The sequence below is a fragment of the Lacerta agilis genome, chromosome 10 (assembly GCF_009819535.1).
Source record: "Lacerta agilis isolate rLacAgi1 chromosome 10, rLacAgi1.pri, whole genome shotgun sequence".
NCBI lineage: Eukaryota > Metazoa > Chordata > Lepidosauria > Squamata > Lacertidae > Lacerta > Lacerta agilis.
Window position 1 is genome coordinate 44,222,388 of NC_046321.1, and position 25,488 is coordinate 44,247,875.

The following is a 25,488-nucleotide window of genomic DNA, read 5'->3' on the forward strand; positions in this document are numbered from 1 at the left end:
ATCGCAACTTGAAGGAATAGACTCAGGGGCAAAGGCCTGCTATCCACTCCAGCTGGCCCTATCACAAGCATACTCATTCTCTCCCACCAACAATGGGAGTGGGGAGGGTAGACAATTGCGAAACACTAGTTTCTTAACTATAAGTAGGGATGTTGGATCTGGTATTAATCTCAGCAAAAGGATGGGCTGGATATGACCCACCGCTCTATAACTAATGCACACTTCCATGATGGAGGCTGGGTGATGTGTCAAATGGAAAGATGGTTGAGTACACATGTCATTTAAATCAGAACAAATCATTATGCTCCCTCAGAAAGAAGGAGGGATATTATTCAAACCTATTTTAACAAAGCACTAAGTGGAGATTAATAACCCATAGTGCTAAACACCCTTTTGTTATGAGGTTCCCCATTGCATGTAAGTTGACAATTATTTAAGTGTGATTATATAACAAAAATACATTGGCACACACAAGGCCTCGTTTTGATACACAAAAAAACTGATAGTGCAGAATATCCCTAAAAGGTTTTTTTAAAAAAACATATAAGGTAGAAGGCAATTTAGAATAACATTCTTTAAGAGTCATCTAGGAAAATAAGCTTTGTGAGAAACTATCTCCCTTCTACAGCTCTGTCTTGTCTGGTTGGGCAGAAGCCGCGCTAATGCTTCCTTCTCCAGCATGGTTCTTGTCTGCAGACTCAAAAGACAATGAAGCTGAATTTATGCAGTATCGTTTGCCGGATGGACGAGGCCCATCGTCAAAAATATGTCCAAGGTGAGCACCACACTGAAACAGAAGAGCATAATTTGTATTCATTAGTAAGTATCAATAAGTATAATGAAAACACTTTTAAAAACAACAACCTGTAATAGTATAAGGGTTTCTCTTTGAGAGTCACAGATATGGGCTTCGTTAAATTTAATCAGGGGGTAAAGCATTTGAGGGTCAACCATTGCCTTTTTTCCCAGTTGCTAGTAATGTGAAAATATAAGCTGTCATCCAAGAGAAGTCTGGTTTCTACAAATGGACTTCAAACATGCACAGTTTGATGCCAACATCTAAAAAGAGAATGTGCTTATCATGTAGGCTTAGAGTCACCAAAGCATGTGGTATCAAAACCTGAACATGCCAAAAGGCAGGTTACGGCCTGAACAACATATTCTGACTAAACACTCTTTTAAAAGAAAAGAAAAATCCAAAATATTTATTATAGCAACACCTTTATTAGGCCAACCAAGTTAACATCTACATGAAACTGCTGAGTGGGGTCATTCAGAGTTTTGGAGTACATTGTCCACAATATGCTGAGGACACACAACTCTTTACATCTGCAGGTGAAGCAGTGGATGTGCTGGATAATAATAATAATAATAATAATAATAATAATAATAATAATAATAATAATAATAATAATAATAATTTATTTGTACCCCGCCCATCTGGCCGGGTCTCCCCAGCCACTCTGGGCGGCTTCCACCAAACATTAAAATACATTTAAATTATCACAGTTTAAAAACTTCCCTAAACAGGGCCATTGTTTTGTCTTGGTAATGGATTGGATGAGAGCCAACAAACTGAAGCTCAATCCAGATAAAACTGAGGTGGTCTGCCCATTTTGCATTGTTCAAGTAAATGCATCAGTATTGGTCATAATCTTTAAAAAAAATCAAAGGTGGAAAGATTTTGACGATTGGTGTTTAAGACTGAACATACTGAATTATGTGTTTAATTTTAATTGAATTCACATAATATTGAAGGGTGTGCGTGCGTGCGTGCATGCAAATATGTTTAATGATTTGAATTCTTCATAATAAAAATATTTAAACATTAAAAAAAAAAGACTGGCAACTGAAATAAAAGGTGAGAGCAAGAGTGAGCCCACAAGGCCAGAAAGGAGCAAGTTTGCACGGGCTTTATTTTTTTCTTGTAGCAAATTTTTTTGAACAGCTTTTGAAGTCAGCTCAGGTCATGGAAGAAGAATCCAAAGAATTATGTACACATGCTAGGCAAAAAGAATTTGGCTAATCAAACATGTAACTTTCAGGTTACAAATACTTGTTAATGCTTCTGTGACTCATGTTGGGGGGAAACACCTTGTGCATCTGTAAGCAAATTCTTAGAAGAGAGTTCCCAGGTGTTGTTATCTGAGTCATTTTTCCTCCAGGGCCTTTGAACTCCAGTAACATGACACTGTGAAGCAAACTTAAAATACTGAAGACACCACAGGACGATTCCAGGGCAAACAAGTGATCAATCAGGAATAAAGAAACAAAGCAAGAATCACAACAGAAGGGAATTTCTGGAACGGCAGACAAATACACATGCATGAAGTATAGTTTCAGTCTACCCTACATTTCCTTGCAGAAAGTTAATGACCGTAATTTTCTTCTGACACTCCAATGTGGAAGAAGTTAAGCAGCAATTGGATCCCTGGCCAATTTAGTTTTCCCTCTTTAAAAAAAAAAAAAGTTTTTCAAAATAACTCTTTGCATCAGTTACAGGTGGGTAGCCGTGCTGGTCTGCCATAGTCGAAACAAAATAGAAAATTATTTCCAGTAGCACCTTAGAGACCAACTGAGTTTGTTCTTGGTATGAGCTTTCGTGTGCATGCACACTTCTTCAGATACCTGCATGGAGAGACTTGCAGTTGGTCTCTAAGGTGCTACTGGAAAGAATTTTCTTTGCATCAGCTCGCTTCAACTTGATCAACCCGGAAATCTGATGCCTCATAGTATGGGTCAATCTTATATCAATTGCATTTGTAGCCGTCACATAAAAGAATTTTCACACTGGAATTCCACTGAAGCCTCAGTTCATACTTGCTAAAATCTCATATGCAAAGAAAGGTCTTGTAGTCACAGCTGCGTGGAGGAAGGACCAGACCATGCAGCTTCCCAGGGGTGATCATGGAACACACTACACACACACACACACACACACACACACTGCACCACTATGTTCAAGAGAAGCTGTGTAGATGGGGCAGTGGGCTCATACATTACAGCTCTCCAAGCAACTGCAACTTTAGGTCTGCAACATGGTGGCGGTTAATTTATGTAAAATGGGCTGCAGGGTGCTATTCAATTAAGTTTTACCCAGAGCAGACCCGCTGCTATTAATGGAGTTAAGTAAGCCATGTTCTGTCATTTCAATAGGTCTACCCTGAGTAAAACATAGTTGATTCCTATACTGAGAGTTTGCAAAAAAATCTAGCCTTTACCATAAGCGGGAAAATAGAGAGATTGCAAACTGGACTGACTGATAGGAGTGATAATTGTGTCACTGCTCAATTCATGCAACCCTAGTGGCATGCCGTAGACATGGGCTGAGTGGATCTGGAACTGCAGAGAATTCGGCGCATGTATTTGTGTGAATATCTCAATGAGTGTGTAGTGTGCAAGTTGTCCCACACTTACTGTGCCACTGCTAAGCTGCCAGATGTGAGCTGAACACTGGTTTGGTATGACAAGCACATGACTACTGTGCCATATTCTGAATTCAGTTCTCATGCCAGTTTGGACATGTAAATTAGCTGTCTGCCAACTGAGAACGTATTTCACCTCTCAAAGTTCCTGACTATAAACACAATAATCCCATTACTATGAGATAAAGAAAGATCTGTGCAAACCGTTGCCAGTGATTTTAGTCACATCACATCAATGTGCAACCCATTTTTTTGTGATTTAACAATGTTATTGGCTTCTACAGGTACAATGTAATAGCTGCAGAGGTCTCCAAGGGAAATAGCCCTTGAATAGGAAAGGAAGGAAGAATATGCAGACAATTTCACATTACTCCCTAAGTGCACCTGCAATTAACATTTTCTTGTCACAAATATTTGACTTTTCTCATATTTCCACAGTGATGTATTTCTAACAAAACCGTGAAAGCTGTTTCACAGACAATATTTAGGATGCTTTTATTTTATAGGAAGGCAATTTTCTTCCAAAGCACTTATTTGTATCCTAAATCAATGACATTCCAAAGAAAGATGTTCGCACGGGAGCAAAACAGGTGTTAGAATGTTTATGGGAAGTGTCCTTAATTTTTTCACCTGCTGGATTCTGCCCCCCCCCCCTAAAAGGGGGAAAAAATAAAATAAAAGTATTTTGCTCTCTGCTATAACCAAGTAAACTCGCAATGCACTTCTTATTTGTAATAAAACAATAGCATTTTGCAGCTGGGTGTATGATTCATATTGTTAGACTCATGGAGATGGGAATAAATGACTGAATAATGGATGCATTGTATGGTGTGGTAATGACTATGGGGAGGACACAAGCCACATATACTGGTATACTGCTTTTATTCACCAGTTGTTGTTTTAATACTGTATTTTATTTATTTATTTGTTTGTTGCATTTCAAGCCCCCCTCCTCCATTAAAAAAAAGTTCTCTGGGTGGCTTACAATAAAAGCTGCAAGCCATATATGCAAGTAATATAACAGAACCATAAAACGTAACACAGCATAAAACCAGAAACAGAGAATAAAATAAAAATAGCAAATGCAGAACAGCACCAGAAATTCCAGAGATCTTCAATAAATATATGCTATCAACTGATTGGTTCAAAACTGGGAAAGGATTATGACAAGGCTGTATATTGTCTCCCTGCTTATTTAACTTATATGCAGAACTCATCATGCAAAAGACTGGACTGGATGAATCCCAAGCCGGAATTAAGATTGCCGGAAGAAATACCGACAGCCTCAGATATGCTGATGACACAACCTTGATGGCAAAAAGTGAGGAGGAATTAAATAACTCTTTAATGAGGGTGAAAGAGGAGAGCACAAAAAAGAGGAGAGCACAAAATATGGTCTGAAGCTGAACATCAAAAAAAACTAAGATCATGGCCACTGGTCCCATCACCTCCTTGCAAATAGAAGGGGAAGAAATGGAGGCAGTGACAGATTTTACTTTCTTGGGTTCCATGATCACTGCAGATGGTGACAGCAGTGACGAAATTAAAAGACGGCTGCTTTTTGGGCGAAAAGCAATGACAAACCTAGACAGCATCTTTTTTTTTTTTTTAATGGTTAAAAATCCTTTATTGTTCAATTAAAATATAATTACATACAAACATATGCATATACAATGCATACTCCCTTATACCTAAGAATAAAGAAATAGATCTCTCATATCTTAGCTAACTAGAGGCAAGCCGAGAGGAAAAGAAAATAGAAAGAAAGAAAGAAAGAAAAAGAAAAGAAAAAAAAAGGCAAAGAAAAGAAGAGAAAGAAAAATAAAGGGAAGAAGAAAGAAAAGCAGAAAGGGAAAGAAAGGAATCTTCAAAGAAGAAGATCAAGACAAAGTAAAGTCATCCAAAAGACAAAACCTTCACAAGTACTTTCTACATATACTTCCGCTGCTTTTACAACGATTCCTACATCTTATATAATACTTATTATATCTGTCATTTTTTACATATTTACCACTTTATGAACAAGTACAAATTAAATACAAATACAAATAAAGCTCAATTTTGTTAAACCGTATTTCATCCTGTTATTCTAAACACAACCAGATTCTACCACTTACATCTTGTTTATTCAAATAGTCGTTGAAGTACTTCCATTGATTTTTTACCATATCTCTTGATTTCCCTCTGATAATATCAGTTAGCTTCGCTAGTTCCAGATATTCAGTCATTTTACTCAACCACTCTCCCTTTGATGGTATTTGATTCCCTTTCCAATATTTAGCTATAAGGGTTCTTGCAGCTGTTGTCGCATAAAGCAGGATGTTTATTCTATCTTTTGGAATTTCATTATTCAATATTCCTAATAGATATAGTTCAGCTTTTTTACTAAATGATATTTTAATCAGCTTTTTAACTTCTTCGTGGATCATATTCCAGAAAGTTTTAATTTCAGGACAGGTCCACCACATATGGAATAGCGTACCAGTTTGATCTTCACATCTCCAACATTTATTATTTCTGGATTTATTTATCTTAGCTATTCTTACTGGTGGCAGGTACCATCTGTGGTGTACTTTCATAAAATTTTCTTTAATTTGATAGGAGGCCGTAAACTTAATATTTTTTGTCCAAAATTGTTTCCACTTTCCATACTCAATTTCATGGCCTAAATCTTGTTCCCACTTTATCATATTTCTGTTTTTACATTCTGACTCCATTTGTCCTGTACTTAATAATCTATATACTTTGGAAAGCATTTTCTGTTACAGGCTGTAACCTCATCCAATTTGGTTTCCTTATTTCCAAAACCTCTGTTCTTTAGGTCTTTTTCAAATACTGCTCTTAACTGAATATATTCTAGCCAACTTACCCCGATGGTTCTTAAATCTTCATATTTTTTTAGTTTTGGAATTTCTTTTATTTCTTCTACTAATTCTTTGTATGTCGGCCATTTCCTTTTTGTCATATTTTTAAATGTTGACGTGGCTTCCACCGGTGATGTCCACCATGAGGTTTTTTGCATCATTCTCCCTTTAGTTCTTTCCCATATTTCCAACAAAGCTTTCCTTACCAAGTGGTTATTAAACCTTTTATGCATCTTTAGTTTTTCATAGAATAGGTACCCATGCCATCCATATAACTTGTCCCATCCTTCCAGCTCTAACAATTCTTTATTCTCTAATGTTATCCAGTCCTTAAGCCACATCCAGCCCGCTGCATCATAGTATGTTGTCAAATCTGGAACCCCGAAGCCGCCTACTTCCTTATCACTGATCATAATTTCTTGCTTTATCCTCGCTTTTCTCCCCAACCAGATAAAGTTTGCGAGATCTTTTTGACAGTTCTTTAAATATTTAGTTCCGATAATTATAGGTGCCGTTTGAAAAAGAAACAGAATTTTTGGGAGTATCACCATTTTTATCATAGATACTCGACCAAGCAGGGATAGATTCAGTTTCTCCCATTTTTTCAATAATTCTTTAACTTCCTTCCATAGTTTGACATAGTTATCTTTAAATAAATTGGTGTTCTTATTGGATATCCACAATCCTAGATATTTTGCTTTGGATTCAATTTTTAATCCTGTTATATCTTCCAATCTTTTTTTTTCCTTATCCCCCATATTTTTGGTTAGTAATTTAGATTTTTCTTTATTTAATTTAAAGCCTGAACTCTTCCCATATTCATTAATTTCCTCCAGTGTTTTCTGTAGGCTCTCTAATGGAGATTCTACTGTAATGATCACGTCATCCGCGTAAGCTTTCGCTTTATAATTATAGTTCCCAATAGTTATCCCTTTGATTTCTCTGTTTTCTCTTAATGTAACTAGAAGAATTTCCAAAGTTATAATAAATAACAGTGGAGATAAAGGACAACCTTGCCTGACTCCTCTTTTGATGTCAAAACCTTCCGTGAGGTCATTATTTATGATTAATCTTGTACTCTGTTTATTATATATAGCTTTAATTCCATTCATAATTTTTTCTCCTATTTCCCACTTTTCCAGATTTCTCAGCATAAATTTCCAGGAAACACTGTCGAAGGCTTTCTCTGCATCCACCAGTAGCATTGCAACTTTTTTGCTGGGGTTTAGTTCGGCATATTCCCATATGTCAATTATTGCTCTTGTATTATCTTTAATTTGTCTTTCAGGAAGAAAGCCCGCCTGGTCTTGCCCTATAACTCTCATTAGTACTCTCTTTAACCTGTTAGCCAATATTCCTGTAAATATTTTATAATCAATATTTAATAGCGATATTGGTCTATAGTTCCCAATCTTACATTCTTCAGAACTCTTATATGAATTTTAGATATATGAGTTTCTTGCAAACAGATGATGTCCCATTTCCTTTTTTTCAAGATACATTCTACCCTGTTCCTCTTCAACTTACTGTTCAAACCATTTATATTCCATGATATACATTTCAGATTCATCACTGTGTAGCTACCTTTATTTCCCTTTGTAGGGTTACCAAGTAAGAAGTAGAAAACTCAGAAAGAAACTGAGAAAAGAAACAAAAAACAAAAGCAAAAATAAAACAAAAAAATAAAGAAATGAGATCCACCGCCGGTTTCTTATTTTAAAAATGTTCCTTTTTATGGTCTGCTTTCCAGCTCCTTCTTTGTTTTCCACTTCCGCCTTCTCTCCTCTCACCCACCGCTCCCAATGGCGGCCCTGACTCAGCACTTTACCACCGGCCCTTCTCACGAGCTGGTAGGGTTGATTTTACTTCTCTCTTTCTTTTTCTTGGGAGAGAAAAGGTCGAGGTCTATCTGTGTGCACGTTCTTCCCGCCCGCTTCCCCTTTAGCGGTTTCTCCTCTTTATTATTTTCGTTCGTGCTTTTCTAAGTACGCCTCTAATTTCGAAACGTTTTAGCACTCCTCGGGGGAATTAAGGCTACTTCCACCGCATTCAGCTTTTAATTTGACAGGTATTCTGCGTTGTGCCACAGCCCCCGCGATATTTCTGTCCGTTTCTGTCCGTAAAAAAAACTTAGTTTCTTTTCTCCCTCCTCCTTTGCCACCCCCTGTACTCCAGGGAAGTGAGAGATAATGCTGTATTTTCTCCTGTTATTGGAGGAGTTTGTCCGATTACAGTGAGTTTTTAATGGGTAGTTCGGCGCTACTTTGTCGAGAATTGGAGCGTTTGTGTTGAAGAGGGGTTTGCGCCCGTTTGCACGGAGGTCCTCCCTGAATTGGGTTTTTAATCACTTCAGAGTTTTCCCCCTTGCATGGGAGACCCCATATCGTGCTGCCGTGGGCTTCAGCCCCCAGGATCCCCCCCTGGGGTCGGTTGACTCACGCTTCGTCGCCCGTTTTTTCGCCTCAAACAACACCAATCCGCCTCGAGACAGCAGGAGCGCGGATCTCCACCCGACTCCAAGTGCGCCGTTCCGGAAGTCCTAGACAGCATCTTAAAAAGCAGAGATAGCACCTTGCCGACAAAGGTCTGTATAGTTAAAGCTATGGTTTTCCCAGTAGTGATGTATGGAAGTGAGAGCTGGACCATAAAGAAGGCTGATCGCCGAAGAATTGATGCTTTTGAATTGTGTTGCTGGAGGAGACTCTTGAGAGTCCCATGGACCTCAAGAAGATCAAACCTATCCATTCTTAAGGAAATCAACCCTGAGTGCTCACTGGAAGGACAGATCCTGAAGCTGAGGCTCCAATACTTTGGCTACCTCATGAGAAGAGAAGACTCCCTGGAAAGACCCTGATGTTGGGAAAGATTGAGGGCACAAGGAGAAGGGGACGACAGAGGACGAGATGGTTGGACAGTGTTCTCGAAGCTACCAACATGAGTCTGACCAAACTGCGGGAGGCAGTGGAAGACAGGGGTGCCTGGCGTGCTCTGGTCCATGGGGTCACGAAGAGTCAGACACAACTAAACGACAACAACATGGTTACTACCCACACCAGTGCTCCCCCCTCGAGCCTGTAATACCAGCATGGGAATTAAGTGTATTATGTACCTGTCCTCACTTGTATCTTAATTCACACTTCATTAGTGCAGTGTGGCATGTGGACATGCAGAATTACCATCTGTTCCAAAAGCTAATATACGAACCATTCCCATACTAAATGACTAAATAACAACAACAAAATCACTAAAGGGATTTTTGTTGTTAAAAGTAACAAAGGTTTTAGTATAATTTACTACTTGATATTATTGTGAGCTGCCTCAGGACTTGTCTGCAGTGAAAGGCAAAATACAAATCCCAGAAACAGGCAAACATCTAATTATAAAGTGACATTAATACAAATATGATTAAAAGTGTACCTGTTTAAGTGCAGTATACCACTGAATAAAAATACAACTATGGCTTTGATCTCAGATAACATTTCAATCTAGGTATAGCTGGGCACTGACCTATTGAACACTGTTTTGCAGCAGATTGAAAGTTCTTCCCCAAAAAACCCTCCTGGAAAGAGTAATTGAAAGTGGCCAACATATTGTGTTGCTTATTCAGAGAGATCATTTATACCAATTTTCTTCCAGATTCCCAGCTGGTCTAAAGTAAACAAAGTAGGAGATCAGACTTTAAGTTCTGATTAAAGTTGGTGCATTCTTGTTGGAAGAAACTAGCTGCAGGTTAGCCAAGCATTTCCTCCACTAACTGCCAGGTCAACAACCCTTCTCCCCTGATAAGTTAGTTAGGACTGAGCCATTAAGGCCACAAAAGGCTGGTGATGACAAAGAATGAAAGGAGTCAGAATGAGAAAGATAATGGGAAACTGACAAGTGTCTGGTATATTATCACTTGCTTATTTGGGCAGATGGGACGTAGAGGTGGCTGGAAAGATACCCTGAGCATTGTCACTAGTGATCCTCAGCAAATGCTCTGTGATGGAATCTGCAGATATAAAGTCAATTCAATGTTCGTCTAGACTATCTGCATTTAGGCTTAAGAGAACAGAGTTCAGAGGTGAACTTTGAAGAGATGCCTTCCTGGAAGACCATTTCTGTAGGCAACAGTCCTCAAATGTCATTTATACATGCTCTGTTAAATAATGCTTAACCTAGATAACAATACAGATTCTCATTAGCACTTTGACTTTCGTTTTTATCCACCAGCTGTCATGCCTGTGGCTCATCATGCAACCCTAATGAGTCTTTTTGGCAACTAAGAATTTTTTGCAGAACTTCAGATGTAAAGAAACTACACACACTATGGTTTCGGCAACCTTTAAACATGAGAATGACCTATTTGTGTCTGAACTGACCTGACTGCAGCTTGTCTCAACCCTGTGCATCCCGTAGGAGTAGTCATCAGTGAATGTAATTCTGTCAGAAGCCATCACATCATAGAATGAAGGCCAACCTGAAAAAAACAAAAGGACGAACAATAGCAGCAACAACCTGTGATAATTTTTGCATCAGATAGGATTTTGAAAGTTTCAATCACAAATAGGATTGTCAGTGATCTAACAAGCTTTAGAAGATGATAATATCCGTTGGCTGGCAAGGTAAAGCAGAAAGTTTCCAAGTTGCAAATACACTCTTCTTTTTTGCCTACAGAATCCTATGCAACCTGAAAATGTGCAAATTTACAACCGTGTACTAATACACTCTGTCCAATAGAATAGTTTTCTCCAAATATTAGTCTGGAAAGTAGAATGGGAAATATGGTCCAAAACATCTGGAAGTTGGGGAAGGCTGCAGTAGAACATCCCCCAAATTCAAGAAATTTTGAATTTCTTGAAAAATGTACACCTGGAATAGGAAGTTAACAGGTCCCTTTATCATGGAGCTAAATTAATAAGTTGCAAACAAATTCCAGAAGGGCATAGTTTTCCTTGGTTTGTTTGTTTGTTTAAAGACCTCTTCCACTTTTAAAAGCAGTGGGTGATAGTAAGGTGTGCCATTCTGACATTTTCTTTCTGGTATGAAAATGTGTAAGACCAGCATTACCCCAGAAAGTAGGAGCACTTGGCTCTTGTATCAGAGAATCTCTACAACCATCTCCACCTACTGCTATTGTGTCACGCTAAGTTTAATGCTTTGAAACAGGACTGAGGACCTTTTGCCCTCCAGATGTTGTTGGGTTACAGTTCTTATCATCCCCAGCTATTGGTCATGCTGCCTGGTCCTGATGGGAACTGGAGTTCAACAAGACACGAAGGGTTACTGTATCCCCATCCCTATTATAAAAGCAACTCGTGGTCAATAAGAACACTGAGGAGAACAAATTAAATTTGAGCAGATCACAGATGGACTAAGCAAAGACCTACTATTTCCAAATAGTCGCAGGATATAAAGTTCATTCAAGGTCCAATGAATCAGAAGAAGAATTGATCTAGTGCAGTTTCCAACTGGTACTTCCAAGCAGAGTGGGAAGTCAGCAATCCTTCCTCGTTTTCTTAAGTAGTTGATTGCTGTCAAGGCAGCAAACACTGAGGGATCAGCCAGACTTCTGCTTGTCCTCCAACTTTCCCCAGGGAAAAAACACTATTTACCGCTGAACTGGAGCAAATGTCAATTGGGTTTTCCATAGATTGACGTTTGCTCTGAATCAGCGCTAAAGAGCAGCTTTTCCAGGGGAAAGCAGTGTGGGAACCGAAAACTGCTCAGACCTGTGCCTAAAAGCATGGGAGAAGTGGAAAACCACTTGGACCTGTGCTTTCTAGGCAGGGGGAAAGAGGACATGTGGATCTGGCTTTAGGGTTGTATCCAGCAAGGGTGTCCTATTCACATAAGGACTTTTGCTTGCTCTCTCTCTCCTCCCTCCATGCTCCCTCAATCGATTCTGGATTTCCCCTTCTGAAGATAGAGGGGCTGGGGGGCACACAGGGAGAGGAGAGGGAAAAGAAGTTCCATTGAGGAAGTGGAAGTCCTTGGGCAAATGAGATGACTTTTTAAAAAGATATAATCCAATCATATATATATGAATTCACTCAGAGCCTGCAATCATATTACATTAGAAAAATGTTAATCAAAATCTCTTATCCAGTCTCCACTATTTCCTGAAAGCATGCAGCTAATGACTTCATGAAATTATGCCATACAAAAGACAAAATTGGGGGGCTGCTCTCAGAGACAAGTATTTTGCAAGATGTGCTTAATTTTTAAAAATATTTTAAAGCAAAATGGTGGTGCAAAAGTCATCAAAAGATCTCAACATAGGTTGAATACAATCTGTTTCAGATGTAATTGAAACCAAGTTAAAACAAGATGAAAAACTGAGTATATTTTAAAACGACTCATAAAAAACTTGAATAAAGAAACACATTAAATGAAGTTCATATCTTGCAGCCACTTCCATGCAGAGTGTTCTAAGACCAAAAAATCTCACTGGGGAGTCAATATAGCCCATGTGTAGAAACTAATGGAAAGACTGTGCCTCATTCTTACCTAGCTACGTAAAACTAATTATTTAGGATCATAGCCTAAGAGTATCTACCAATTACATCAGAATGAGAAGAGCAGGGTCATCTGGGCTCTCTGAAGAAGATGCAGACCAAAATGACTGGACAACACAAAACATCTTGAAACATAAACTCTAGAGATTCCTCTGTTCCTGCCAAGCCAATGGAAAGGAGCCAGAGAACGTAATCTTCCACAAACATTCACATCTTCCAGGAGGATAAAGTATCCCTAATAATTGCTTCTGGTTTGGACCAGTACTTTATTGCTATAAACTGACAACAGCACTTTGGAAGAAGAATGCCTTTATCATTTGGGGAGGAAGACTAGTTCAGTGCTGAAGAAATCCTCAAAGAGAACATCCTTCACCACACAACAAGAGGCAAACTTCAAAGGCTGAAATGAAAAGACTGGAGCAATCTCTGTCTTATGGGAAAAGTTATATTGTTCAAAAGAACTAGATGGATGAGTTTCTTTCTAGTTCTGATACTGATAATCAATTACTCATCCACCTTACTTGCAGCCTCTTACTTTTGTCCCCTGCAAAGGCATAAAGAAAATAATTACCCCATCCATATTATGAACATGAAATCAGCTGGAAAATTGTACTGAACTATCAGAAAATACTCCACTGAAAATAAAATCATTTTCTATTTCTTATTCAGTTTCTTTGGCAGTGAGGCATCTGCTCTTTCAAGGCATGGACTGCATTATAGCTTGGAAATATAGAATAGTGAATCAATATTGGTTTTATGGCAACAAACCATGATGTTTGTTGTTGTCTTATGAACCATGGTTTTTTTTTTTAAAAAAACTATGGTTTGGCATTATGTCCAAACCCAACAGCCTTGTTTAACAATGGTTTGTTTTACCACCTGGTCACAACTGTTTGTCAGGCTACAAAAACACAGGCCAAGAGTAGCTAGAAAACAAAATAAGCTTTGGGAGAAACAAACCATGGCTTGCTTGCCTGCTCATCTGTGGGATGACTCATTGTTTGCTGAAGAAGCATGCTGGATAAGTGGCACAAGTCATGAAGTGAATATTACCTAACACAAGTGAGAGCACATAACTGTTGCCTCCTCCATGGGATCCTCAAAGACCTTCATAAGTTCATGACTTTTTTGTATAGCTTAAAAAAAAACCAGCAACAAAATGGGATTGAACTGTCTGGCATCAAACAGAAAAAGGTGATCCATCAGTCCTTGTCCTCTTTGCTGGCTCCTCAAAGGCATTTGGTTGATCACTGCAGGAAATAGGATGGTGGGCTAGAGACGCCTTTGCTCTGATCTAAGAAGGTTCTTAATCTCTCCAGCAACAGCACTGTCAATGGCTACCACTGGAAAATATGCTGCAAAATAATCGCCTTGAGAGGTTTCAGACTAAGAACATGAAGGTAGTTTATGTCTGGAGATGAACTGACAACATTGGAAGCAGCACAAGGAGGCAAAATTGGGAATTGTACTTGTGGGGATGGGGGACAACCTGCATAAATTTTAGCTACATTTCTGAATCTCAAACTTTATGAGGAAATCCCATTTCTCTCTCTCTCTCTCTCTCTCTCTCTCTCTCTCTCTCTCTCTCTCGTTTCAATAATAAGGAAATAAAAACTGTAGGGATTATATTTCTTTCTTCACTTCCCTTTCTGATGAATGTGCTAAGAGATCTAACAAAAATAGTTTGTCAGGATTCATTTCTTTGGCTCAGTTCTCAGTAGGATAACACTTGTTTTAAAAGGGACTTAAAACTGCAAGATTTCACATGTGGTTTGCTCAGAAAAGTGAGATTGACAAGAGCAATTTAGACACCCTTGGAGAATGAAAATATACTCTGATTCTTTTCAGGGATTAAACACACCAATACGTACAATACTGTCACAATTATAATATATTTAATAAACTCTACCAGCATCTGCCAGTTTTCAAAATGTATCAGAATTGGTGACAGTAAAATTATGTTCACCCCAATATATTAACTTCTATTTATTATACAAATGCACTAATCATATCTTACCAGTGAAGTTTCTACCATTAATAACATACTTTACAGCTTAGGGTGAACCTGCTTCATTTCAGCAAAAGCATTGTTTTCGCCTCGCCCATTTCTGTTTGATCTCTTGTGTTACTTTAAATCGCAGGGAAGATTTTTGAAAATAGAACTTAAAATGTAAGTCAGTTTTAGATCTTAAATATCTAAGGATCCCAATGGCACTGTGTAGAAGTATAACCCTAAGCTGTAATTTTGAAGTGCCATTTAAAAATGTACGAAATAGTTTTTAAAAATTTACTGGTGACCTGGTAACCTCAATCCAAAAACATTCAGTGTTGAATAATATTTTTGTTACTATCCCAAAAAGCAGTTCGACTGAAAAACAAAACAAAACCTGTCACGCTGCCCATGTTTATTTTCTTATGAATTACTCACTAGCTCCAGGATGCTATAAAACTGCAGCAGCTTCTATAGTTAATATTGTCCATATTAAAACACCATCTATAGGACCCTCTGCAGATATTTAAGTCTTAGTCTACACTACCCTATCAACACAACACATGTGAAACATGAAATCCTATCATTTAAATCAAATCAATGACAAACCGAATTTTGTAAGTAAATTTCTCATTCACATAAATGCAACCTTATATTCTTTTGAATGTTGCCATCACACTACACAGCCACTAGGTGTGTGCAGTAGTCAAAGTCAAGCACTTCTTAGCCATACTGATTCAAAGGTAAAGCATTTAGAATACATGGGATTCATTACTTGAAACCCATCTAACTAAAAAAATAGCTTCTCAAACGCTTTGCTCTTTACTCTCCAACTGTCCTCTAATTTAGCAGAGACAATCATGATTTCCAGTGCCTTTTGTCCCAGAGAACCCTGTATAATTTTAAAGAAGCAGCTACTTTTCTTTTTGCACTCCTCATGTAACAGGAATATATAACATGTAGAAGCTATAGGACTTGCTACTTGAGAGAAATCACAGGGATATTTGGAAACCGATTGATAAGGGGAAGCCTTGGGGAAATATTTGACTCCTTGTCAGGTGTTAGCTAGGGGGAAGGGGCTGAGTCTGGGCTATACTGTGTTAGCTGGGTTCTAGGCCAAGTGGCCCATTACATATTTATTCAGAAGGCAGTCCCAGTGAGTTCCATGGGAATTATTTCAAGCATATGTGCACAGCTTTGCAACCTCAACTTGAATTCTAAGCATTAAGAGGCAGAAACATGCAAACTGAGTAAGAACAGTTACCCCAACGAATTCTTAAGTGTGATGATAAGAGATGATAAAGAAACAAAAGTAGTGAGTGTCTATACCATGGACAATGTTGCCTGCTAATCATACCACCACCACCAACACCCTTAATAACAATTAACCAACAATTAAGGGTTGCCATATTTCAAAAGGTGAAAGTGGCCATACGCCTGGATTTTCCCGGACATTTAAGTGATTTCCACCTGGACACTGTTTCCGACAACCAAATCCTGACTATGTCCAGGAAATTCCGGTCGTATGGCAATCCTAGTGTTGACTGTTTTTGTTTAACAGCTCAGCAAATGTGGTTCCCAAAAATTAACAAGGGAGAAAAGTAGATGATGACATCTGTAGTCAAGATTGATTATGGAAGTCAACCACATTAATTAGAAATTAAGAAAATGAGTCATTTTCAGCTACTGTACTTGCAATACAGAAGGTGGCTATCATGAGGGGACTAAGAAAAAGCCACCTCACATGATAATAGTGTAAAAATAATGGAGAAATTTTCTGCCCTAACTATTCAAGAAGATTGTATAACTTTCTCTATGGCAGTTGGATAGAGGTCAAACCAAGAAGGAACATTTCTTTCCCCAGTTTCTTTGCCATTGTCAAACATGTAACACCATGAAGCTTTTTAAAATCTTGTCCATTTTTTCTGTTCTTACCCCGAAGGAATGAAAAAAATTAAAATGTACAGAAGAGTTTCTACTGAGTTACTGTATGTACTAATGGCCACAGTATCACATCAGGGAAGGGATTCCAAAAGTGAGTTATCACATACAATGCTAGTTACCCATTCCCATGATGGACCTGTTCAAATAAACAACTTGTATTCACATGAAGGGCTTAGCAGAATTTAAGTAAAGGAGCAATTTATGGAGCATAATCTGGAAGCTTTAGAAAAATCTCAAAATAGCTAGCATGGAGCTGCTTCCATCTGGTGGCAACTGCCTACATTTTAGAACGAAAGCTAGCAAGCATGCTATAAAAAGACTGATGTTCATTGTCTATGTTCCTGTCTCCACCTGCTGATAGGGAAAGAAAATCAATTTATCCAGGCCAGTGTAGGTTTTTAAAGATAGATCACCACTAAACTGCAGCTTCAAGGAACGGAACATTACCTGTTGCAACTGAAGTTGTTTTAACTACTTTTAGTTCAGCTGATTTTTTTTTAAATTAACCATGAAAAATAAGAAATTAACACTAGACTTGCATATAATACTGTTCCCAAATTCAAACATTTCAGCTTGTATGTAGCTGATTCAAGTAACATTAGTCTCTTATAAGAAGATACTCGAAGAATCTGTAAAGAAGTGAAAACAGAAGATTTGTTTAAAAAAAAAAAACCAACACATTTAGCATGCCTATATATAAGTACAGTGGTACCTTGGGTTAAGAACTTAATTCGTTCTGGAGGTCCATTCTTAACCTGAGGTACCACTTTAGCTAATGGGGCCTCCTGCTGCCGCTGCACTGCCACCATACGATTTCTGTTCTTACCCTGAGGTAAAGTTCTTAACCCGAGGTACTACTTCCGGGTTAGCAGAGTCTGTAACCTGAAGTGTTTGTAACCGGAAGCGTCTGTAACCCGAGGTACCACTGTAGTATAAAATAACTTAAATTTAAGCTATTTAAATACCCACACATATACAGTATCAATTAAAAACAAATAGAACATGTAGCAGCCGCATGCACAAAATAGAGTACTCCTGATATAGTAAGCCACCCCAAACAACACAGCTTTCACTGTTTTCTTTTTTTCAGAGGGAATTGCTCGGGGATGAAGCAGCCACCACAAGGATACTCTGATCCTTATTACCACTACCTGTGGCTAAGTCTAGATTTGCAGTGGAAGAATGGCATGTACCAAGGTGGCAGATACACCTCTTGATGCTGTCCCACATAGGAAACTCCCTATAACTGAAGAATAGCTTATGAGGGAGAAAGATTCTAGACTAATACTTTGATTGCCATGCTAGCTTTCTACTTGAGGGGATTCTTTAATATAGAGGAGCTCTAAAAAGAAATGTGAACTTCTGTTTGCCATCTGAAATAACGTAGCCTGATGCATCACCTTGCAGCATCAATCACTGTATTTCGCTGCATGTATGCAGGCGTGGAGGAAGCCGTCCAGCTACCCAGGGCGGCAAACCCGGAAGCACCCAGGGCTGTGGTTTTGCTCCCAGCACGCATGCGCAGTGTGCATACGATGCATGCGCCGGACACACGCTGTGCATGTGTGCTGGGAGCGCCGCATCGCCGGCGTGCGAGCCCTGGGCAGGGCGGCCTCTCTCTGTGGCTTGCTTGGGGCTTGCTGGTCGGCGTGCAGCGCTCCATAGTGGTGCGCTGCTGGCGCGCGAGCCCCAAGCAAGCCCGTCCGGGGCTCGCCTGCCAGCAGCGCACCAATCCCAGCGCGCAGGCGGAGCGTACAATGCATGTGTCGGACACACGCTGCGCCTGCGTGCTTGGAGCAATGTGCTGCCGGCAGACGAGCCCTGGGTGGGCTTGCTCAGGGCCTGCCGGCGGCACGCAATACTCCGTAGTGGCGTGCTGCCGGCAGAAGAGCCCCAAGCAAGCCCATCCAAGGCTGGCCCGGCGGCAGTGTGCCGCTCCCAGTGTGCAGGCGCAGCGTACGACACATGCATCCTACGCACGCTGCGCCTGCGCACTGGGAGTGGCGCGCTGCCGCCGGGCCAGCCCAGGACAGGCTTGCCAGCAGCGCTCCATAGCGGTGCGCTGCCCGCGAGTGAGCCCTGAGCAAGCCCGTCCGAGCGGAGGCGAGCCAAGGAGGGGCGCCCAGAGTGTCACCCTCTCCAGGGTGGTACCCGGGGCTCCCCGCCCCCTTCGCCCCCCTCCCTATGCCACTGCATGTATGTATACACTAGGCCCAAACTTCTGATGAATTCTGACTAGGGCCCCATCAAATGATCTTATTGTACAAAAGATTTATATGGGAGAAGTTGTTCCCTAAAGTTCTCTGGCCCCAGATGACTTGGATTTTTCCTGCAAATATCTACTGAAAATACAGGTATGTACAACATTGAAGGTTTCAGGCCAGGGGGCGGCTGGATCTGGCCCAGCAAGCTGCAGGAAGTGGCCTGCCAGCACCTACAGCTTTATCTCCTAATTTGATCAGGAGATAAAATTCCTTTGCTTGAAGAAAAAAAAAACCAGTAGGAGAGACATTTCAAGATCAGAGATAATACAGTCTGCCTGCTCTTTAAGAGTAAAAAGCAGCCTTTCATCCAAGTATTGGCATGGGAGTAGGGGGAAAGGCTACCTTTTACTTTGCACAAAATCACCTGTGTAAAACAGGGGTGTGAAAGTGGGTCTAGCTGGCAGGCGGGAAGGATCCTTATCTCCCAAACAGGTCAGGTTTGACAGGTGGGTGGGCCACACAACTGTCAGTCACCTGACATCACAATGATATATAGCGCTCTGCAAGCCTGGACAATCAGCTGATTGCCAGCATTTGCACTGGGTTATGTATTAGTGATCTCCAGGTTTCTGAACAGAATAAAACAACTGATAACCTATTCACCACTATACCACCAGTCAGTATAGCATCTCTGTGAAAGAAAATGGCCGCAGTGATGTGCTTCATGCAACCCATTTTCTATCTCCTACTCATGCCGTTGTGGAGTGTGGTAATTGTGTATAAGTGACTTGAACAGTCTGGTTGGTTGCAAGCTTTGTTATTTTTCTTACAAGTAATTTACAAGTCATGATTATTGCACTGTTACAGTTATGTAACTGTTATGTTATATGTATGTTAAGGGTATAATATGTTTTTGATAACCCATGGGATCACACCCTGTTCTTGTATGTGAGATACAGTTGGCCCAAAGATTCCCCCCCGTTTGTTTTGCTGGAAAAGGACATTTTTCAGCAAAGGCATACTATCATTCTTGCATATGGTATCATGCTTAATATCTTCCCTCAGTTATTTTATTTTTATGGCTTTCTTGGGGTATATTTGAGCCCCAAACCAGATTGATACAGTAAATTTTTCTATCGGCACTTTCAACAGAGGGTTAAAAGTACATCTGGAAATATTGTTACCTGTAGCATGATCATCTCAAACTCAAGGATGTTCAAATATATCACACAACTGATAACTAATAACAGCTAAGTGCAGTCACCTTATACAACCGGAGATATACATCCATGAAAAATTCCTTGCATAAGCCAGCCTTGCTCACATTACAATCACTCCATACATTTCCGGAACTCACATGTCAAGATGTATCATCCTCAAATCACTCAGCCTTGCAAAGAAAAACACACTAAAATTCTGGTATTCCGACCTATCTGAATTTTATCTGCTCCCCCCTCCCTGAAAAATGTCATGAAAGAGAAAAAGAGTGTGCATAATGGGCATAAAAGCATTCTTCACCAATTGCTAAATGGGCCAATATAGTTGTAACTTTAGCTTTCTCTTATATAACAAGTGAGTGATGGAAACCTGATGGGACAAGCCTGGAAGCCACATACTAATAGTAAATGACTTTGGTTCATTCAAAGAATTAAACTAAAATATGCACATCTAGCTTCTGGGAAACATGCTAAGCAGCCAAGTGAAGATGTTATTGAAAGGAAGAGGTTAAAAAGATTAAGAAAATATCTGAATAAAACCACCATGGGAGAGGCACCAAAGGGGATCAATTTTCTTGAGAAACGGGAGTAAATCTGTGACCTGGCTCCCCAGGTACTACAAGAAAACTTCAGAAACTGCTTCAACAAACCCAGCTAAAACTACAAAGACATGAAATTCCTTTCTTACACAAGAAATTCTTTGGGGAATAAAAGAGTTGTATGACTCAGAAGATGAAAATCTCCATGAATACTCAACTAATCTAATGAGCTATTGTCGCTAGGAAAAGGAGGTTGATGAATTTAGTGCAGGGGAGCAAGAATTGAAATACAGCAGGAAATCAGACCAACCTGAGCTAATTTTCATTGGCCTTTATCTCTTTCACAAGGAAACTTCCACCCTTGGTAGCTTTTCGATTCAGGGAGTTTATTTGTGATGGTGGTAAAACTGGTAGGATAACTGAAATATAGGGAAGATGTCCTGGGTCCAATTAATTATAAATTATTGTTGTTATTGCTTCCCTTTCTGTCTCACCCTTCATCTCAGTTCATGATCCCAGGCTGAGCTACAACACAAACTATAATAACTGTAAATTCCAACTGCCAATAAAATGTGACAATAAAATGTGAAAATGGGATAGGAATCTGCTTAGACGTAAATCCAATTGAATTCAATGGGATTTACTCTCAGGTAAATGGCATTAGGATTACAGCCTAAAACAGTGCCAAGACTGCCTGAGAAACTACTCATTGATCCATGCACAGAAAAAGATCATGGAATCAGATAACCTGGGAGCCATGCAGGAGCTGCTGTATAGCACCTGTGCTATAAACAGAATGATGCAATTATTTGCAATAATTCCAGATGAAGTTAGCAGTCGCACGCTTGCTCAGAAATCCAGGAGAGCAGAAGCCATGTAATCAAATGTTACAGGTATCATGTCATAGGCTTTTCTTTGGCTACTGTATAGCTTCTGAAGCCAACGCAAAATTAATCCCAAACTGCTCACACACAAAAAGACAAGGACAGTTAAGTAGTGTACAAATGTGATAGAAATATGCTTCTATATCATCTAGGAATGTGCTTTCTTTCTAATCCCCTCACAAAACTTTGGATATTTAAATTGTGAGTTTCCATACGGTCTTCGGAATCTTAAATTAATTTGATTGTGGATCTCAGATTAGAAACTCAGGGCCAAGTGTATGAGACACTAGAAACCCATGAGTGGATTATTATTATTTTTTGTCTTTTAAACTTTCTTTAAGAAGTTGTCATGGGATCCCCAAAGTTATAGAATTGTAGAGTTGGAAGGTACACCAAGGGTCACCTAGCCCAACTCCCTGGAATGCAGAAATACATAGCCAAAGAATCCCTGACAGATGGCCATGCAACCTCTGCTTGAAAACCTCCAACAAAGGAGAGTTTGCCACCTTCTGAGGGAGGCTGCTCCACTGTCAAATGGCTCTTGCCATCAGAAACTTCTTCCCAATGTTTAGTAGGAATCTCCTTCCTTGTAATGTGAATCTGCTGGTTCATGTCCTCCCCTCCAGATCAGCAGGGCCATGCTGCTAAGGGCAGAGTCAAAACTATTTTCTCCTGTATACTGTTTTCCACAATATAATGGGTCAAATTCAGAGCAGGAAAATGGGATAGGAAAAAAACCACCTGGTGCCATGGTGTTGCTTCAAGGGCTACTTTTAAAATAAATTTAAAGAGCTGAGAAACATGGATCCTGAAAATCATATCTAGCTTTATTCACCTGTAATAATTTAAAACACCATCATTTAGAAAACTATCTCTAGACTTTTCCTTAGTAAAGTTTAGCTCTCACTGAAGTAGTAAACCTATATGTCTGCTGGACTACTGGTACTTCTGACTGCAGTCAGGGTGAGGGTTTACATGATTCTGAGGAAACAAAAATGCTAGATGTTAAGGAGTGTCCAAGCCTGCCAAGACTGGGAAGAGTTGGCAGGAAGCAGTCCAACAGAACTGTCTGGATCAGAAATGAAAAGCAGGCAAAATAGACAGACAGACAGACAGGGTCTACATGTGGAGATTAATAATCCTGAAAGAAAAGGAAAATCTGCAGTGAGTCCTTCAGTACTCTGGACAGATCACACAGAGCACACGATTGGTTCCAACATGTCCTTATTCCTGGGCCTGACTACCCGCTCCCAGGCTCTGCCCCTTTCCTGAAGATTGAAGAGCTTTAGAAGAGGACTCAAAGCCCCTCTTTCAACCCCTGCCTGGTGCATTTCATATGCTGGCAAGCAAGCATTAGAGAAAATGAGACACTTGGCATTGCACCAGGAGAATCTGGCTCAAAGTAAACTTTCCCTAGGTCTTTCAGCTTAAAGGTTTCTGGCTCAAAGGGCTCCTGACCATCAAGGTAAGTTTTTATGCAGCAGCATTTGGCCATATGAGTCCCCACCTGCTGCCTCAAGTGGGAGTCCCCATGCATAGGTTTACTACCTGAATGAGAACCAGGTTATACTGAGCATAGAACTGAAGTCCGTATCACATTAGGCTGAGATTCTGAGCGCAATTACCTGGAAATGGGTTCCAATGAAATCAGTGTGAATTGCTTGCAAATAAATGTGTTAAGGGTGGAGGTTGTTACTTTGCTTCCGGCACTGTGGTTTAGTTCTGGACTCTCCTTAAAACAGTAATGTTTAGATTAAATAGACATGAGAATGTGTGATGTATAGTAACTGTCAGAATTGTTGTGAATATCAGCAGCTGGAAGAAGACAGTTTAATTCAAACCACAGTTAAACACATCACAGTTACCAAAAGGTCTTTAGATTTCACCCATCAGCATCCATTATCTTCACTTCCTTTACTCATTAAATAAGGTTTTCCAATATAAAGAAACAACATATAAGGTGAAACAGCATCAGACCTATGTGCAGAATCCAGAAGTCCAGCTGCAGAGCTCTAGTGCCTTTGTAATGTTTGTATTATTTACAAATAAGGAAGCTGATCATAGGTAAAGATACATAAAGGTAAAGGGACCCCTGACCGTTAGGTCCAGTCGTGGACGACTCTGGGGTTGCGGCGCTCATCTCCCTTTATTGGTCGAGGGAGCCAACCTACAGCTTCCGGGTCATGTGGCCAGCAGAGCAGTGCAGGGAAAAGCCGTTTACCTTCCTGCCGGAGTGCTACCTATTTATCTACTTGCACTTTGACGTGCTTTCAAACTGCTAGGTTGGCAGGAGCAGGAACTGAGCAGTGGGAGGTCACCCCGTTGTGGGGATTCGAACCACTGAGAAATAGGCATCCTTAGAAGGCAAAAGATGCACCAGAGAACAGTGCTCCCCACCCCCCAATTACAACCTCAGTCAGTTTCTCACACACACTTTTAGAGGAATCTCCAATTAGAATTGATGTTCAGTTCAGTTTTTGGTGTTCTCAATTTTTGCATTTTGCTCACAACCTCAGTTTACTTACTCTGTACCCACTTGCAAGGGTTCCAAAGGAACTTGTGATTTGTTAGTGTTCAAGTTTCTCCTTTATAAGCCTTCACCCTAGAGAACTCTGTCCTACAGGGGGCTCAGAAGGAACTAAGTGGCCTGGCCCCAGTACCACCTCTTGAGCATCTCCATGCCAGCCACATGTAACCATCTTCTAAACTTTTGTCTTTGTTCACATGCTCACAAAGTTGGTGCCCATCTTTCAAGATTCTCTTCTTGGGCTTCAGTTCTTTTGCACACTTGTTTCCACTATGGGAAAGGGTTTCATTTCTTAGTCACAAGCTCCTCTACAAACGAAAAAGGAGTGATGCATTTCCATCCCTTGAAAAACTCAAGCATACCAAAAGGTTTGCACATGCCCCTGATGTAATTGTCCATAAATGCCAGGTGCACTCAGTAGGATTCCCTCTATAAAACTACTGAAGAGGTAACACACAGTCCACATCTCTGCAGGGGAGAGGGTGAGGAGCCATCAAGACAATCTGTTTCAGGGGAAATGCCTGATTTCCAAACACCAGCAAGGCAAAGTTCTCACAGAAGGCCTTCAAAACACCTTGCAAGCCTGTCCAGATGCGAGAATCAAAACAGGCCTTGAAGATTCAAATTTCCACACCTTATGCCACACATCCCTATTGTCTAAAAATACATGAAAGGGCTGGGGACCTCAAGAAACCTATCAATCCATGCCACATTTTTGTTTAAAGGTAGATCCCCATCTGTATCCCAGAGCTGACATTATTAGTTCTAACAATAAAGAAATTGTTGGGATATTATATTGTTGATTTTATCCATATATTCCACCCTGAGCTCTCAGATCTTAGAACAAGATCCTGCTTTTTCATAAAAAGGTATGGAGATTAATTTTGCAGTCACACAAGAGAGTATAAAAAAGCACCCATATTGTGAAGCAGGAGGATTGTAGTCAGTGTGATCAATGTGTCTGAGAGTAAGCCTCGCTGGACACAATAGGGCTAAGTAGTCATGTCTGGGATTCAGACATAAGGTTTCAGGTACAGGAAAATGCAAAGGATAACAAGAGATACGTCATATTTCTATGTAGAGCCCAAACATGTACAAGTTAAGAACAGAGTGATCTATTCACAACAATATTATGGAAACAGTTCCAAGCACTGCTGTTGTGAATGGGTCATTCTGTTCTTATCTTGCATAAAAATACACTCTGCACAGAAATACCACAAGCCTATTTCTATGCTGCATAGTTCCTGGCCTTTGCACCCGTATGTAGGTTAACTCCAAGTGGACTCCAGTTCACAAGCACTTATGCCACAACAAAAATGCAGTCCTATGGGCACTTGCTTTGCAGTAAGTCCCACTGAACCCACTTGAGCGTACTTCTACATATATCATGGAAGCAT

At 40.0% G+C, this 25,488-nt stretch overlaps 1 protein-coding gene across 4 annotated transcripts in view; it reads right to left on the bottom strand.

Moving 5' to 3' along the window:
• Window positions 1–535: 535 nt before the first annotated feature.
• The window catches only part of MSRB3 (methionine sulfoxide reductase B3), a 63,840-nt gene continuing 38,887 nt past the window's right edge, over window positions 536–25,488 (bottom strand). For all 4 annotated transcript variants that reach the window (XM_033163569.1, XM_033163565.1, XM_033163567.1 and 1 more), the window contains 2 exons: window positions 10,651–10,748; window positions 536–787 (listed from right to left, as the gene is read on the bottom strand). In XM_033163569.1, the coding sequence (XP_033019460.1) occupies window positions 623–787; window positions 10,651–10,748 (263 nt within the window). In that variant the 3' untranslated portion in view covers window positions 536–622. The remainder of the gene's footprint in view (window positions 788–10,650; window positions 10,749–25,488) is intronic.